General features: G+C 47.7%; 1 protein-coding gene across 4 annotated transcripts in view; it reads right to left on the reverse strand.

Annotated features, from left to right (window-relative positions):
• The window catches only part of GPR161 (G protein-coupled receptor 161), a 66,357-nt gene that overhangs the window by 12,009 nt on the left and 35,587 nt on the right, over positions 1 to 18,761 (reverse strand). For 3 of the 4 annotated variants that reach the window (XM_011979923.1, XM_011979924.1, XM_011979925.1), the window contains 2 exons: positions 12,745 to 13,162; positions 5,002 to 5,726 (listed from right to left, as the gene is read on the reverse strand). In XM_011979923.1, coding sequence (XP_011835313.1) covers positions 5,002 to 5,726; positions 12,745 to 13,162 — 1,143 coding nt within the window. The remainder of the gene's footprint in view (positions 1 to 5,001; positions 5,727 to 12,744; positions 13,163 to 18,761) is intronic. The other variant, XM_011979926.1, reaches the window with a different exon arrangement.

The raw sequence follows: 18,761 nt of genomic DNA on the forward strand, positions 1-18,761 counted from the left end.
ATGGCCCTGCCAGACCAACCCCCAGTCAGGAAGCCTGCCTGCAACCCCACCACCCAGGGCTTCCCTGTGGTTTTCTACGCCCTCGTTATTGGAGGTGAAGGGGTGCCCAAGGATCACTAGACATTTAAGAGAAGGTACTAGCGTGAAAGACAGAGATGGGAAAAAAGAAAAGAAAAATGGACCTCGGAAGATTCAATGCAGGGAGCTTAAGAAACCAAACAATATTACAATGGGTCATCCTCAGAATGTTAGGAAAATAAAAAAAGAGCTGCAGGCTACGAGAAAAGGAACATGGAGATAACAAAACGCTCTTAGAAATTAAAAACAAGGCACAAGAAGTCAAAGTCCTCAGATCTCATGAAGAAGATCCACTGCCTGGCAGATTCTGTGGTCTGTTGCAAAGGACACTCTGGCATTTTATGATACACTCACAGATAGGAGGAGGCCCCATTCCTTCATTCTACCCCAATTCTTCAGAGGTTACAAGGCAATAGAATGCACTTTCTCCTTCCTGCCTGGAGCCAAGGAGGACATGGGGTGGGCAGGAGGGGCGGTCACAGCAGGCTTCTCTCAGAACTTCCCTCTCCCTGCTTTTGGGAATCCTGCTTTTGCAAGGGGCCTTCCCCTTGACTGGGGGTTGCTGTAGGGAGCGGGGACCAGAAAGGCTCCAATCCTCTTCCCCACACATGACCATCCCCCCAAGGTCTCGGCCTGGGAACATGACTGTTCAGCAGGAGGCCTGGCTTAGGGAGCAGAGCCTGTGGGGGCATCGCCTGCCAGCTGGGATGGCTGAAGCCGCAGCGGGTTTTGGACACCATCTCTGAGGCTGCGGTGAAGGCCAGGAACATGTCTTGGTCTGCACCAGTGGGAGGAATGGTCTGAGCCAGGCCAGTGTGGCTCAGCTAAAAGGTCTGGAAACGGGGCAACCAGGTGGCATCCCTCTCCTCTGTGTTTATGCAGCATTTACCAGTGGAGGGTGGAGACAATTACCCCGAGATTGTTCACAGGCAACAATATATTTACTGGCTAAGCCCAATCCAGCCCCTCAAGAAAAAAGCACAAAGGCACAGGCTGGGTGAATCAGGTTTGTGGCTCTCCAGAGGCATGCGGTGGGCAAAAGTCACAGTGCTCTGAGAAGCTGAAAGAACAGGGGCATGATTTAAATTTGCAGGTACTTTGAGGTAACTAGAAGACCTCCTGATGCCACACACAGCAAAGGAACTTAGGAAGGCAAGGGAGTGAATCCAAAGGCTCTGGGGTCGCCCTCCCTGCCCTCGAGCTAGGCCCTCTCAAGGAAGAACCTGGAGCGAGGAGCTTTCCCCTGGACAAACGTGAGTCAGTGTCCTTCGCAGGAGATAACGGGAAAGGCTCCATGCCCAGAAGCTTCAAGGGTCTCGTAAGGGCGGCATTTGGAGGGGGTGCCCCCTGATACTGCCTGGGTCACCCTCCCTGGCTGGGTAGAGGGGTGGTGCTCGGGTTCTCCAGCCTTGGCTGGAGTGAAGGTTCTGGGTTGGCCAGCGGAAGGGCGGGTGGAGGGGCTGCCTGCGCTTTCTTCTGAAGCCTCTTCTTGACTCCCATTCCCAGTAGCCACAGTCAGCTTTGAATTGTGCTTTAGCATCCTAAGACCACCTGGCAGCATTTAGCAATGCCCATGCAGGGCTGACCTGTCCGCCACATGGTGGCGCTGTGTGGCAACCTCCAGGAAGTCCAGAGATCTAAATTCCTAAGTGACCTTCCCCGTGGGAATTGGCTACGGAGACCTCACAAGCAGAAAGTATCTGGTGGCCCAGTGACATGTGGCACCCAGGGAAAGCCTAAGATTTTGTACTTCCTCACTTTGGGATAAACAGAACGAGAGAAGCAGAACCACTGATTATGGCTGAAATCTGTTAGATAGAAAGGACACACTGTCAAGTGCCCAGGAGACTCCTGACATCCAGGTCATCTGGGAAGCTCCAGAAATGTGTGGGATTCTGTTTCTGCCTTTGTTCATATGCACTACTTTTAGGAGAGCTTATTCCATTTACTTTGGTTAAACCTTTCCAAGTGCCCATACAAATTGAGAGGAACAGAACCAAGAAAGAACCTCCAAGCTGCTTCTTGCTGGCTTTGAGACACATCAGATCATCCTTCGTGCCTCTAGTTAACACTAAGGTGAGCCAGTGGCAGGGGAAGTGATTAGGGTTTCAGAATCTGCTGCATATCAACGCCTTGCCCATAGAGGGTGTGGTCAGCCCTGGCTCAGACAGAGGGACCAGGGACACAAGGCAGAGGCCAGGGCTCTCTCCTGCAGTCAGAAAGCCATGGACAGCGCAGGGTGAGTGGCTGGGCTGGGGCACCACATTCTGCCTTGGTTCCCACACTCTTACTGATGCTGCTGCCTCCTCCTGGGATCAGGACCTTCGGGGAAGAACAAGAGGCACCATCCCCCACCCCCGCCCCAGCTCCCATTCCGTGGAAAGGCCAATGACTTGGAACCCATCCCATAAGCTCTTCAGCCCAAAAGCATCCCACAAGCCTGCTTTCCCTCAATGAAGACGAGGCTGCCAGCTGCCTGGGATGTGCCAAACCGACCACAGCTGGTGTTTTCCGCCTGTGCTCACAGCTTCACCAGCTCTTCTAGGACACTTGCAAGTGACTTGCCTGGAAAATCTTGGCCCCAACAGCAGGTGTTTCTTTTTGTTCTATGAACCCTTTCCTGCTCCATTTTCTGTCCTCATTTTTTTTCCTTCCTCATTTTAACTTCATTGATATAGAAAACATCTATTATTTTTTCCCTAGAAGACAAGTGATTTTACAAAACCTGAACTAATACATTAATCAGTGAGATGAAGCCCAACATTGAATGGACTGCTGGGTTCCAGGTCATATGTGAAAATGTGGGCTTGCAACTGGCAGCGGTGGGCATCTCAGTGGTTAAAATACTGAGATACACAGACATTTTTTTCCTATGGTTAAAAGTCCCAGACTTCCTTCATCTCTTGGAAATAAAACTCCATCAGCCTGTGAAATAAATCAGTGATGCCAGTGTGTCTCATCGCCACATGGAAAGGATCTTCTGTCATCATTGCCACTGGGTGTGCATAATTAGTTATTATTTCTTTCGCCCTCTTGAGAAGAAAAGTGGAAGACAGACCTCTCTATTTCATGAAGAGGAGAAATTAACTAGAGTGGTTTGAAGAGTTGCCCAAAGTCATCTGGCAAGAGATGAGGACTGTGGTCCGAGCTGAATGTCCTCCAAATCTCTCTCCCAGTGGCTCGGCCAGGTGATGGTCTCCCTTCAACTTGGCCCTAAAAATCCAGCTACTTGACCTCAAAACTACACAGTAAAAATGCTAGAGGGAAGATCCACAAATGTGTCCTGAGTCAGTGGGAGAGAGCCAAAGAGGAAACAGGGTATTTGCATCATCTCAAAGTATCTCCTCCGTTGTATTTACTAATTACAATGGGAAAATCAGCAGCTTTACTGTGAAGAAAGCTGACAGGCACCACCTTAACCGAGAGATCAAGGGCAACACAACTAGCAATAAGGCATATTGGCATATGTGCCCTCTGCTGTGATGTACAGGAAGGGCACATCACCCCTGTGGCATTCTTGCCAAAAATGGATAACCGCATTCTAATCTTGAGAAAGCATCAGATGAACACAAATTAAGGGGCACTCTATAAAATACCTGGTAAGTACTCTACAAAGCTGTCGATGTCATAAAAGATAAGGGAAGAATAAAGTATTGTCAAAGATTGACTAAAACAATATGGGATCCCGAGCTGGATCTTTGGACAAACAAAGGACATTAATGAAAAAACAGGTGAAATCTGAATCAAGTCTGTAGTTAATAGCACTGCCCCAATGTTAACGTTTTAGAGCTGATCACTGTGCTATGGTTTTTCAAGACAGTAACACGAGAGGAAGCTGGGTGTGTGGGAATTCTCTGTAGTGTTTTTCCACGTCTTCTCTAAATCTAAAATTATTTCAAAATAAAAAGTTTTAACAAAAAATGTAACTCCTAACTACAGTAATTCCTCCAGGTCCCATCAAAGATGGTGGGATTGTGTCCGGAAACCTGTGCACACTGGATCAGTCATCAGAGAAAGGAGCAGCCTCGCACATACAAGGCCATGTTTCAGTGGAGGGCTGAGGTTTGGCATGGACACCCCCTGGATTGTCTGGGACCATCTGAGGAGATCACTGATCTGTGAGCAGGAGGAGAATGGTTGAGGAGGAAGACAGCAGCTGAGGTGGGGAGGGGGCGCTGACAAGAGGAAACTTTGAAGGAAAGGATGTGCATGTGCCAAGAGAAGGTGGCCTGGTCCAATGCTTGGATTATTTTACCTTTAGTAAAGAAGTAAATATACCCCAGGCCTGGCATGGTGGCTCACGCTTGTAATCCCAGCACTTTGGGAGGCTGAGGTGGGTGAATCACTTGAGGTCAGGAGTTTGAGAACAGCCTAGCCAATAAGGTGCAACCCCGTCTCTGCTAAAAATATAAAAAGTAGTTGGCTGTGGTGGTGCGTGCCTATAATCCCAGCTACTTGGGAGGCTGAGGCACAAGAATCACCTGAATCAGGGAGACAGAGGTTGCAGTGAATGGAGATCGTGCCACTGCACTCCACCCTGGGCGACAGAGTAAGATCCTGTCTCAAAAAAAAAAAAAAAAGTAAAAGAAACTATACATATGCTGGAGGCTAGAGGGCCATGGCTGGGGTTTCAGAAAGCAGATTTCTAGCCCATGGTGTCCCTTGCCCAGTTCTTTTGGGATGCATACCAGGGCACCAGGGAGCTCTGCTGGCCTGGTCAGCAGGGCCGTGAACTGCTGAGTGACAGGAAGCTCCCTGGGAATCACAGCAGAGCCTCTGGAATGTTTCTTCCCAAAGGAAATCTGTGCTTTGAGCCTCACCACCAGTCAGCCTGAGAACTCACTCACAAACAGGCCAGCGTGGCTGAGAGGACCACAGATTTCATCTGCCTCGGAGGGACTATCCTAACAATGCCCAAGTTACCTGTGATCCTGTTGGAAATGCTGAAGAGCCTGGAAGTCCTCTGTCGTTGCACAAACGGTTCCCGATAATACCGGTCCCCAAAGCACATGCCCAGTAGTTCTTTGCGAACTGTCTTGTTCCAGAGTCCATAGATCAGGGGGTGGCAGACAGCGCTGGCAAAGGACAGCCATGTGGCCCAAGTCTCCAGGCTCGGGGAGACAGAGCTCTTCCCCCAGAGGGCCTCAGAGGCGATGACAACCATGTAGGGGCCCCAGGTGACCGTGAACGCACCGAGGACCACCAGGATGGTGATGAGGGCTTTGCACTGGTTGGCCGAGTAGACCACACCCTGAAAGGCGTTCCTCCTGCTGCCTGAAGAGGAGGTGGAGGTGCTGGAGTTCTTCCTCCCGGTCCTCTGAGCATCCTCCTCCACGATGACGACTGTGCCACAGTGCACCTTGCGTGCCTTGACCCTGGCCACGCGGAAGATGAAGCCGTAGCACACCAGCATGACCAGAAAGGGGAATAGGGCACACCAGATCTGCCAGAAGGCCGTGTAGCCAGGCTCCCGGTGCCAAGCAGCCACACACATCCATTTGAACTCGTCAAACTCCACGGACGACCAACCAAACAGGGGTGGCAGGCAGCCGATAAGTGCATGAAGCCAGATGTAGACAAGTGCCATCACAGCCCGGTTCCCTGTGATTTTCATGGGGTACACCATGGGGTACAGGACAGCATAGTAGCTAGAAAAGGGATGGAGGGAGGCAAGAGAGAGAAGTCAGCAGAGAGAAAACTGCTGCTTTTCTGCGTCAGGGGCTCCCATAACTGGCCTGGATGTTTCTAAAAGCAGCACCTTCCCCCAGGTCTCCCCAGACAAGTTACAAAGACCACATCATGTTCCACAGCTCTGCAGAGCTCTTTACCAGAGAAGAGCTCAACACTGGCAAGACACAGAGCTCGAACCTTCCTGTTTCCAAGTCACCACACCAGAGCCCACTCGTATTTGGGGGTGTGGCCAGTCTTGAGATACCTACAGGAGTCCTAAGGGATTATGCATTGGGCCACATCAGTTCTGCTGCTGCTGACATTAATCCATTCAGATCAATTTTCAGAGGGATCATCAGAACCAGAATGATGTTGAAGGACTATGGGCTTCATTCAATCAATGGACATTTACCAAAGGCTTGCAATGTGCCAAGCACTGTGCTATGTCCTGGAAATGCAGTTGAGAAGATGTGAGGGAGGCAGACACCTGAGCCAACTATCAGGGCCTGGAGTGGTAAGGGCCACATTGAGTCCTCACAGCAACCATGAGCGTGGGTATGTCATTATCTTCATTTTACAGATGAGGAAATTAAAGCAGGGAAAGGCTAAATAATGCACCCCAGACCCATGGGAGAAAGACATAAACCCAGGCAATCTGACTCTACAATCCCCAGTGCACACGCCCAGCAATTCTGTGTAAGCCTTCTTGTTCCACAGTCAAGGGGGCGGTTCCAAATTACTCAGTGCTGCCAGGAAGGAGGTGGGCCAGGAGCGCTATCAATTCAAACTGGCAGGCTTCCGGTCCAGCACAGGTCACAGCAGGCTCCTGATGCAGGTGATGCTCCAGACCCAGGTCTCACAGCGTTGGAGGCACTGACCGGGACCATCCCAGGCAGAAAGCTAGCCTGGTGAGGTATGGAGATGTGAGTGAGCACCATCTCAGAGGGGAGGCTACAGGGAGTTCCACCTGGCAGGACAGAGAGTGCAGGATGGAGAGAGGAGGAGAGAAGCAGGCCGGGTGAGCGTGGCCGGGGCATGTAGGCCCAGCTAAGGACTGGCCCTTTAACTGGAAAGGGTGGGAGGACTTAGACCACAGGGCTGAAAGTCAGCCACCACCCTCCCAACCCAGACATTTTATCCAAGGGAAATAGGATGTTCCCATGAGGGCAACATGTGGAAGGGACGGGTGGCCACACTGATGCCGCCTGGCACAGGCAGGACGTTGGGAAATGACTGTGGCTACGTGCCTCACACATCGCCTGGGAAGCCAGCTCCTCCACAGGGACCGCCCTGAGTCACCCTTGGGCCCCAGCAGCTGAACTGCCACGTGCTAACTGGAGGTGCTGCCTCCTTGGTCTTCCTAAGCAGGGGTGAGCCTGGGGCTGCTCTGAGCTGAGCCTTGAGCCCAGGCCAGGATCTAGCCTGGAAAGAGAGCATTTCCAGCTGTGGGGCCTGAGGAGAAGATTGCGCAGTGATTAGGGTGTCGATTACAGAATCACTGCACAGTGGCTGGGTAAGGTGATTACTGTCTTTCACTGCTATCTGGGCTTGCATCTTGCAAAGGCCATGCAGCCCAAGGGAAAAAGCATGCCTTTGGAGCTGGAAATTCAAGTTCAGATGGAAGCTCTGATGTCTACTAGCTGTGTGACCTTAGCCAGCTGATGAACCTCTCAGAGCTTCAGTTCCCTCATCTAGAAAACGGGAATTGTGGCACCCACATCACAGGTCTGCTCCTAGGAACGAATGAGGAAGAGCATGGAAAAGGCCCGGATGGTGCCTACCCTTCAATGGGGGACTGGCCATCGACCTTTCCCCCATCCTCCTTGAGGACAAAAGCCCTACACTGCTCCTGCTCCTGCGATGACCCCCATGGGACACTGGCCCTTCTGAGCCCTGGGGGGTGAGCAGGCCACACGGTAGTCTCCTTCCCATTGTGGGTGGCCTGCTGAGACCTGGACCTGTCTGACATCATGCTGGCAAATGAAATGTGAGGGGGTTGCTAGGGTGGGACTGCGGGGAGGGGAGCAGTGGGTCTAGGAAGGTTTCCTTCACTTTTCAAAAGAAACAAGGCAGAGATTTCTACTTTTCTCTGTCCCTTTACAGAGCATGCAGATACTTCACCCTCAGTCACCTCGGGAGTGTACAGCCAGCTGTGGGAGCCAGGCCTGGTGAATGTTCACCATAGGCCTCCTTCCACCAACCCTGTTTGGAGGCCATAAAAATGATTACAATTCATGTGCTGTCCTCTGCCAGATTTCCTTCTGGCTCTTCTCAACACCCAGTTATTATTATTACTTTATGGCAAGACTTCTCCTTTATTGTAACAAATGGTACCCATATCACTCACTGACTGAGGTTCAGGCACAGGCAGTTCCAGTGTGACATGACACTGATTTCTCCCAGCTGCATCCTGAGTGCCATCGGGAAGCTGGGGCAGTGAAGCTGGGTGCTGGCTCAGTCAAGGTCAGCCTCCTACAGGCAGAAAAGCCCCACAGGCACAGCCCTGCCCATGTACAGCCATGTCCTCCAGGGGTTTTGTTTTTAAGTATGTTTTTGATGGGGGTGGGAGGATAAAAGGTATGTACAATGAAATGCACGCATCTACACCTCTACCAAGATACAGAACATTCCATCCAGGCGCAATGGCTCACATCTTGTAATCTCAGCACTTTGGGAGTCCAAGATAGGAGGATTACTTGAAGCCAGGAGTTTGAGACCAGACTGGGCAACATAGGGAGACCCCATCTCTACAAAAAATAGAAAACAAAATTAGGCAGGTATGGTGGTGTGTGCCTGTAGACTCAGCTACTTGGGAGACTGAGGTGGGAGGAGGATCACTTGGGCCCAGGAGGTCGAGGCTGCAATAAGCCATGATTGCCCCACTGCACTCCAGCCTGGGTGACAGAGCAAGACCTGTCTCAAAAAAAATAAATAAATAAAGAACAGTCTTACATCTCCTCAGAAAAAAATGGGCATATGTGTTCTCAATCACAGATTTACAAAGTCGTTTTTTGCAGCTGAAGCCTCATTTAAGCCTAGTTGAAGACTCAAGGGAAAACAACAAAAGCAACTCCCGACTCCTATGTGGGCTAATAACACAGACCAAAAGAGAGGGGTTTTCCTTTGCCCTCTATTCTCTTAACTGTCTTCTGAGGCTCTCGATCTCTTCTCTGACAACTCATTTTTAGACATGAGCCCAATCACGACCCTTGAACTCCAAAGAGGCTTTCATGACGTCACAGGTAACTGAAAAGTTGTAATGTGGGAAGGGGCTTCCGATGCTTCAGGCTCCTGCCACAAGACCAGCCACTTTGACAGCAAGCCCTGCTCTTAATAAGTTGTCTTTAGTGAAAACAGAAACAGAATCTAAGCCAACTTCACGTAACGGAGGGGTAACATGCTAACTTACATGGAACAGTCTCCTAAAAGCACTAGTCAGTTTTGCTAGCCCTACTCATCCCATTGTTCTAGATACTTTCATGTACTGAAATTCTATTTTCAGACCTGGAGTTTCACCCTCTGTGGTGTGGAATGAAAATATGAGAACTCTTCTCCACAGACCCGGAACTCCGGCGGCTTGACAGCGATGATAGAGGTGACCACCGTTACAGACTTCTTCTAAGTAACAGACGTTCACAGTGGAACCACTGGCAGGTCAAATGGTGTCCCCAGCAGGCCCTACTTCCACTTGGCTGGTTTAGGACATTGACAAACTGTGAATTTCGCTCCAGGCAGTCATTCTTTTTATATCTGTCTTTGCTCTCTTTTCATGGAGCTACAAGATAGACTCTTTGGGTTCATCTGTCTGGCCAGTTACTTTAGCTGAGGTCCACAGCTGGGAACCCCTGGGTATATGTGGCAATGTCTACAGACATTTTGGGCTGTCACGACTGGGGAGGTGTTCCAGCATTTGGTGGGTAGAGGCCAGGATGCTGTTGTACATCCTACAAGGCACAGGACAGCTCCTCACCACAGAGAATTATCTGGCTTGAAATGTCAATAGTGCTAAGGTGGAGAAACCCTGAGCTATGCTAGCCGGCTGCTGGAATGACTGAGTTGACGGTGTTGTATAATGACAAAGCGTCCAGGTTTGGGCATCTCAAAACTGGGAGAGTTACTTACCAGCCCCGTGACCTTGGGCAAGTTACTTAAGGCCTCAAAAACCTCACTTTGCTCATCTGCAAAATCGGGGCTAACAAGGTTATCATGAGGGTTAGCTGAGCTAAATGTTGATAAACAGTGTACATAGGAATACGACAAGCGTGTAACATTTTATAGTTAAAATCACGCCCACTGCTCTTGTTCTTCTCCACTTCTACTTTCTCTTTTTCTTTTTCTTTTTTTCACATGGAGTATTGCTCTTGTCACCCAGGCTGGAGTGCAATGGCACAATCTCGGTTCACTGCAACCCCCACCTCCCAGGTTCAAGTGAGTCTCCTGCCTCAGTCTCCCAAGTAGCTGGGATTACAGGCACCTGCCACCATGCCCAGCTAATTTTTGTATTTTAGTAGAGACGGGGTTTCACCATGTTGGCCAGGCTGGTCTTGAACTCCTGACTTCGGGTGATCCACCCGCCTCGCCTCCCAAGGTGTTGGGATTACAGGCGTGAGCCACTACGCTAGGCCTCAGCGTGTTTATTCATCTTATTCAGCTATGTATTCCCAGCACCAACCACTGTGCTAGCCATATAATAGGTGCTCAGTAATTGCTTACCAAGTGAATACACAGAAGCTGCTCCTACAGTCAGAAGGGGCCTCTTCACCTGTTACATACCTGCTATCCTACTCACTGTTTAGGAGCCTAGCTCAAATGCCACCTTCTCCCTGAGGCACTCAAATGCCACCTTCTCCTTGCCCAGCCCATCAGCAGCAGTGGCTGGTGGAGCTGTCGATGGTGGTTATTTCTACTTTTGTGTTAAATCGGCACCCACAAGTCAGCCTCTGCCACTGAACTGTAAACCCCTGGTGGGCAGGGTCTGTGTCCTGCTCACGACTGCAGCCCACCACCCCAAGGACTGGGCACAGACCTTTCCTGGAATAGACATCCAAGGCCCTGAAAGAGGTAAACCCTCTCTCAGATGAAGCACTTTGCTGGCATGATTTGAGGATTTGTCATGCTTGCTGGTAGAAAATCTCATTCTCATTCATCTAGACCCCAGATTTAAGCAAGCAGCTTACAGTCTCCTGGAGCTATCCCTGCAGATGCTGCCTGGCATGTTTACTGAGCATCCATATAGAGACAGCTCTGAGAGGGGCACTCAGAGACCATCTCTCCATCTCTGCAACTAAGCTGTTTATCCTCACTCCATGTTCCATGGGACCCAGAGCCCAGAAAGGGATGTTCAAAACGTAATAAATACAAAAAATAAATAAAAGTTAAAACAATGAGATCCCATTCCTCCCCCCTGCCAACAAACTTCCAAACTTAAAAAAAAAAAATGTTATATAATCAGTCCTGATAGGATATTGACAAACAGCTGCTGAAGTACAAATTTGTACAACTTTCTGAAGGGTTATTTGCCTTTTATATATCGAGAACCTTGAAAGCATGTTTACTGTTACTGAGAATACAGCAATTCCACAAACACACATGCTCCTCAGAATGCTATAGAGAATAGCAAGCTATGTGAAGCCACCTAATCCAGTAATAGGGGACTGTGAAAATAATTTATATACCTCCACAGGATGGAATACCTTGTAACCATGAAAAATCACCTTCTTCAAGGATATTTGCAAATAAGAGAAAATGCTCACCATCACCTACATGAAAAAAGGAGGTCAGAAAACCACAGGTGCCAGAAGCCTATTTCAAAAATTTGCTGTATACAACAAAAAATTACTGGAAGCAAATATACTAAAAACATAAACAGTGATTGCTCTGATGGTTAGATCACAAGTGTTTCTAATTTCATTCATTATATTTTCTGTATTACTTTTACTATTCAAGGGAAAAAAAAAAAGAGAGAAGCTAACTGATTTGTTTTGACCAATGGCTTCATTGGTTCTGCCTCCCCAACGCAGCCACAAAGAGCTGCCAGATTCCAGCCTCAGGTCTAGGTGCAGTCTGTGCTCCCAGTGGACAGTTCCACTACCACTCATCGGCTAAAAAACTGACGGTCTCAATAAAGTCCAGGGACTTGTGTCACCCAGTGACAACATCCCTGGCTAGCCCCACTCTGTGTTTTCCCTGACCCCACTACTTACTCTCCTCCCCAATTCCAGTCAAATCACACAGACCTTGAATCTATCCTCCCTGTCCTCATGAAGCTCAACCTGTGCCTGTGATGAAGGAAGTGGCCATTAGCAAAATTCTAATAAATGCACTAATTTGTGGGAAACTCACTGCCAAACCCCACGAGACTTGTACAACTAAATCTGACAGCATAATGCAGGAACCTGAAGAACCTGCGAGATGCTGCTTAGGCACATCAGCCGCACCTGACCTCCCCGTGCATCAGCTACGTTGAGGGCGGGAGCAACCGAGTTTCCAAATGCGCACACGGCCTCTCCCCGGTGTCACTGCAGTATTCTCTGGCTGTCTTCCTTCCCCCTGCTCTCCTTCCAGTCCTGGGCTGTGGGGAGTGAGGGTGTTCCCTGTTTGGGCTGCACTGGTCAACATCAAAGCAAGACAGAGCAGCGGTCACATTGGGAGAAAGAGCAGCAGAGTCAGAGGCCCTGGACCCAATGCGGCTCAGAACCGAAACCTGCCTTGGCGTCGGCTTCTTCACCTACAAACCAAGAATCAGAGGTTTCTACAATGTTTTATTCTAGGCAACGGAGCCTCTTTTTAAAATATAAAATTGTATGTAACATCCACAGACAAAACGAGACGTGCTTTGGTTGAAGAGACGGCTCCAGAGGCAGAACGCCACCTGGTCATCCTCCCCCGGCGGGAGCCCCTGACACTCTCCAGGGAACTAAAGCAGTCAGCGGGACACTGCACCAGATGAGTGCCCGTCAGTAATTCCTCAACTCTCTAAGTGTGAAGCATGCTTACCGGTCGATGGCAATGACCCCGAGGGTTAGCATGCTGGCTGAGCTGATCAGCAGGTAGAGGAGGGCAGAGAAGTTGCACCACACTACACCAAAGATCCATTCCCTGCGGATGGAGCTCGTCACCACAAAAGGCAGCACCAACACGGACAGCAGGAAGTTGGACAGGGTCAGGCTGAAGACGAACTTGTTGCTGAGGGTGAGGAGGTAGGACTTCCTGTACAAGGTGACCACGATGACCAGGTTTCCCAGGCAGACAAAAATGGTGATGACAATGATGGCGATGAACTGGGTGACGATGACGCCCCCTTCGCCGCCCTCCTCCTCGGTGAGGTTACTCAGCTCCTTCCTGCAGCCGAGGGAGGAGTTGAGGTTCATGGTCAGTGCACCTCGGCATGGGGTGGGCACAGCATGCTGGACGACTGCAAAGATAAAGCAGGACCAGGGAATAGGAAAAGATTCATCAAATCATCGTCTCCACCTTAGGGAAGAAAGGCTTAAAGGGGTTAAGTGCTACGCCTGAGGTCACCCAGCCAGTGCAGACTCTCAGCGGGACTCCCCCACACAAGCGCCGCATAAGCGGGCCATTTTCTATAACCAACTACGTGTGAAACTCTTTACGTCCCCCTGACCAATTTCTTCCTCTGGTCTAACCCATCCTATCCATTTTCCCAAGGCCATTGGTTCAAAACCTTTAATGTGCTTAAGAATCGTTTGAAGAGCCAGTTTAGAAAGCTGATCCTTGAGCTCCACCACTAGAGGTTCTGGGCGCAGAGATCACAGGCACAACCTAGGAATCTGCATTTTAAATGGGGGCAGGGGGTTGTTACAAGTGGTCTATGGGAGACACTCTGCAGACTGCTGTGTTTAGACCCTGGCTACTCAGGATGGGCTCTGAGCCAGCAGGATCACCATCACTGGGAGCTCACTAGAGAGGCAGAACCTCAGGCTCCGCATCTCCATCTCACAGAAACAAACCTGCATTTTAGCCCCAGTGCTAGTCGGTTTTGGTGCACATTACGGTTTGACAGTAAGATTCTCAAGGGAATTGTTCTGAGCTCCCTGAGCACGGATTAATCAGGTACAGTTTATGTGGGGACATCATTAGTGTTCTCATCAGACACGGCGAGGGAGGGCAAGCACTAACTGTAAATGGGGAAGTAGAGGCACCATTTGAGGTCCTGGCCCACAGACATCACTGTCTATAAGGTGCAGTCCCTGCCCTCAGGAAACTGGCTTGGGATCTTGGCTAAAGCCCCAGGTTGACACATGTTAACATTAAATCCTACAGACTGATGTTTCTCCAAAACTCTTCATATACTTCAGTTAGCCAAAAAATCCCACAGATCACTTTCCCCACCTGCTCTCATTCTCTGCACATAGAAGACACCAAAAAGAAAGGAAAGATTGCTTTCCATGATCAAGACAAAAACTCTGCTGCCTAAACTGCCTATACACAGCAGCGGGGCCACCCTTACAACCCTCGTGGTGGATCCACTGCTTCAAACGCTCTTTGGCCAGGGGGAGTGTGCGGGTTAATAAGGCAGTCCTTCCCCTCACCAGCAGTCATAAGTGCCAGAGAGAAAGTTTCCCTCATAGTAAGCTGTATGGTGGTTTCCAGACCCTTCACTAACTCAGCTTCCCTGCTTTGTACTTGCTCTCAGATATCTATGACCCTCTTGATTTGTGGTCCCTAAACTTGAACACGCCATTCTGGATGTATTCTGATAAGTGTCAAGTCCAAACGGGCAATTTTCTCCATGATCAGAATAATCCCCTTCACACTATTCACGGTAAGAATACATTTTCTGGAGGCAGGACGCACGGTAGCTCACACCGGTAATCCCAGCACTTTGGGAGGCTCATGTGGGCAGACTGCTTGAGCTCAGGAGTCTGAGAACAAGCCTGGGCAATGTGGCAAAACTGTCTCTACAAGAAAATAAAAAGAAAATTATCCGGGAATGGTGGTACATGCCTGTACTCCCAGCTACTTAGCAGGCTGAGGTGGGAGGATCCCTTGAGCCCAGAGGTCGAGGCTGCAGTGAGCTGTTTGTGTCACTGAGCTCCAGCCTGGGTGACAAAGCGAGACCCTGTCTCAAAAAATTTTCTTGTAGCAACTAGCTAATTCTGTTGGGTTTATATAAGTGTGTGATCAACTAAATCCCAAAGTTTACACATACATGAATTTCTATGAAGACAGATGTCCCTAATCTTGAACATGTGGAATTAATGTTTTTAAGCCTAAGTACAAAACATTATTTCAACTAAATTTCCTTTTAAGCATTTTGGCCCATATTTCCAGGCTGCTAAAGTATTCTGAATTTTGATTCAGTTATGCAACATATTAGTTACTCCAGCTTTGTGCTGTGAAGATACTTTCTAGGTGTGCCTTCTATGCCTGTGTCTTCGTAAGGTTGTTTTTGGTTTTTGTCTTTAGTTGGTGAGTTCTGGGTTTATTGACTCTAATAGGTAAATTAATTAATGTCTCAAAGCTTCTAAATAAGCATATTACTGCACAAGGGACAACATGGTGATTAAGAAAACAGACTTTGCATGTAATAAACCTGCACATGTACCCCCAAATCTAAAATAAATGTGAAAATTATAAAAAAAGAAAGAAAATAGAGCTTGAATCATTAGACAAATGAAATAGAGGAAATATTTATAGCTTATATCACAGATAAAAATCTTATCATCCTAATCTGTAAAGAACTAGTTAAAATCAAGAGGAAAAAAACAGATGAAAACCCAGAATAAAAAAGTGGCCATAAGACTATTATGGTTTGAATGCCTGCACCTTCTGAAACTCACATTGAAACTTAACCTCCAATGGGCAACATGGAGAAGTGGAGCCTTTAAGAGGTGACTGGCTGATGAGGGCTCTGCTCTCGTAAATGGAATAATGCATTCACGGATTAATGGGTTATCACGCAGTGGGACTGGTGGCTTTATAGGAAAAGGAAGAGAGACCTGAGCTAGCACTCAGCCCCCATCCATGTGACACCCTGTGCCGCATGGGGATTCTGCAGAGAACCCACCAACAAGAAGGCCGTCACCGTATGCAGCCCCTCAACCTTGGATATTTTAGCCTCCATCACTGTAAGAAATGCATTCCTTTTCTTTATAAATTACCCAGTTTCAGGTATTTTGTTATAAGCAACAGAAAATGGACAAAAAGACCTAAACACAGAGTTCACAGAAAGATGCGCCAATGGCACTCAAACACTGAAATGATGCTCAATCTCACTGAAAAGAAGAGAAATCCATGTTAAAACTACAATGAGATGCCATTTCTTTCTTTTTAGACCAGCAAAAATTCCAAAGTTTGGCAGCAGTCTCTGCAGGCAAGGCATTGGGGAAACAGGCACTCTCCTACACTTCCAGTACAAATGCAAATGGCAGAACCCTAGGGAGAGGAATTGGGCAAAGGTAAAAATACTACGTGCATCCACCCTGTCTTAGTCTGTGTGCATTGCTATAAAGGAATAACTGAGGCTGGGTAACTTAGGAAGAAAAGATGTTGATTTAGCTCACCCTTCTGCAGGCTGTACAGGTATGGTGCAGCATCAGTCTCTGGTGAGGGCTTCAAGCTGCCTCCACTCATGGCTGAAAGCAAAGGGGAGCCAGTGTGTGCAGACCACAAGGGGAGAGAGGAGCCAAGAGAGGGAAGGAGGTCCCAGGCTCTTTTCAACAACCCATTCTAGTGGGAACTAAGAGTGAGAACTCCCTCCCTCCCACAGGAATGGCGCCATGCTGTCCTCCATGAGGGATCTGTCTCACAACCAAAACACCTCCCACCAGGCCCCCCTCCAACACTGGGATCAAATGTCAACATGAGACTTGGCGGGGCCCCCAAAACCATGTCCAAACCCTCCAAACCATTGCACACCCTTGGCCCAGCTACTCCGCTACCCTGAAGATGCAAGTTCGTAATATGAAATAACAGATGGACAAAGTTATTTTATCCATTGAGGCACTAGTTGTAAAAAAAAAAAAAAAATTAGAAATAAGTGAGAAAGAAGTTGAAATGAGAATACATACACACACAAATATACATAAATATGTTTATTTAAAAAGAAACACAGGAAAGATAAATCAGAAATTAAGAGAGATAGAAGTAAATTTCTCTAAGTATTTCTTCATAGTTTTGATTTCTGAACCATGTAAATATTTTACACACTAAAAATTTTAAATAAAAAATGTTGTAAAAAGTAAACATAAAATTGACTGTAGACAGAAAAAAAAAGCCTAATGTCAGATTGATGATATAACCATAAAGAGAAAAAAATTAAGTTTACTAAGTTTACTTATTAGGTTAGATGTTGGTAATGGTATTGCAATTTGACACCTATTTGACTGTAGGGCAACTGTGTATAAATGCTTTTGTTGGAACTATAACCATGCTTATGTTGGGAATCAAGTATTTTACTGTGGGAGATAAAAGATACAAATTACAGAATGGGGGAAGTGAGAAAACACCTTGTGTTAGATTGGTGATTGGACGTATCAGTATGAACTCACTATTCAAGCATAAATACAAGAATTAGTCTGAGGAAATTCCCCAAAATGCAGTCAGAAAGATTAAGAAATTGAAAATGTAAAAGGCAAATGAAAACATGACTAGGAAGCACTTCATAAGGTATAATGACTTTATCCAAGCAAAGTATAGCGTTGTTCACTTACTGTGGGAGTCTCCCCCAACATGGTAGATGTCACTGACGTGAACATGTTTCTTATTTCAAATGCACAGAAAAGTTGGATTAAATATAACCCAAAATTTAATTTTTTTTAAAAAGTGAAACTTGAAAAAAGAAACCTACAGGTAACAGAGAAAAAACTAAAAGGCAGAATATGAACCTCACACCTGTAACCACAGGGTATTAGATCTATCATAGTTCAAGTCCCCTAGGGCAGAGGTTTTTAGGTGGCAGAATGACTTTGGGCCCTACAAAGCAGAGAACTGGAACCAACATCCTACATAAAGAGTAGGTTCTAGAAGGGATTTCTCCTTCATGGAAAAGGGATTAGAAAGCTCCTCCCACTGGCATAGCCAAGTGGCAAAAATATAGTTACTTAACGTGAGGCTCTGGGCAGGGTACCAACATTTTTTTCCATGAGAAATCAAACATTAAGACATGCGTCATGCTAATGAGGGTTCTAAAGTAATATATTCTAGCCGGGTGCAGTGGCTGACACCTGTAATCCCAGCACTCCGGGAGGCTGAGGCGGATGGATCACCTGAAGTCAGGAGTTCGAGACCAGCTTGGTCAACATGCTGAAACCCTGTCTCTACTAAAAATACAAAAACTAGCCAGGTGCGGTGGTGCACACCTGTAGTCCCAGCTACTCGAGAGGCCGAAGTAGGAGAATTTGCTTGAACCTGGGAGGCAGAGGTTGCAATGAGCCGAGATCGCACCACTGCACTCCAGCCCGGGCAACAGAGCAAGGCTCCGTCTCAAAACAAAACAAACACAACTAAATGTATACATTCTGCATGCTACAGAAATCCAAGTTAATAAACCCATGTAAAAATTAATGCTGACAGAAGTAAATCAAAATACCTCTATAAGGAATTTACACACTCACAATACACACAAAAATATACCTGATGAAAGTGAACACATAGCATTCCCCATGAGGGATGGTCAAAAACAACAGCAACAAAACAGAAGAACTGACTTCCAAGAACTTGAATTAATAGAAAAAATATGGTGGCTAGGCACAGTGGCTTACGCCTGTAACCCCAACACTTTGGGAGGCCGAAGTAGGTGGATGGCTTGAGCTCAGGAGTTCGAGACCACCCAGGGCAATGTGGTGAAACCTCATCTCTACAAAAAAATTAGCCAAGCTTGGTGGTGTGTGCCTGTAGTCCCAGCTACTTGGGAGGCTGAGGTTGGAGAATAATTACCAGAGCCCAGGAGGTCAAGGCTACAGTGAGCCATGATCACACCAATGCACTCCATCCTAGACGAAAGAGTAAGACCCTGTCTCCATTTAAAAAAAGGAAGGAAGGAAGGAAGG

Source organism: Mandrillus leucophaeus, unplaced genomic scaffold (genome assembly GCF_000951045.1).
Source record: "Mandrillus leucophaeus isolate KB7577 unplaced genomic scaffold, Mleu.le_1.0 Scaffold207, whole genome shotgun sequence".
Taxonomy (NCBI): Eukaryota; Metazoa; Chordata; class Mammalia; order Primates; family Cercopithecidae; genus Mandrillus; species Mandrillus leucophaeus.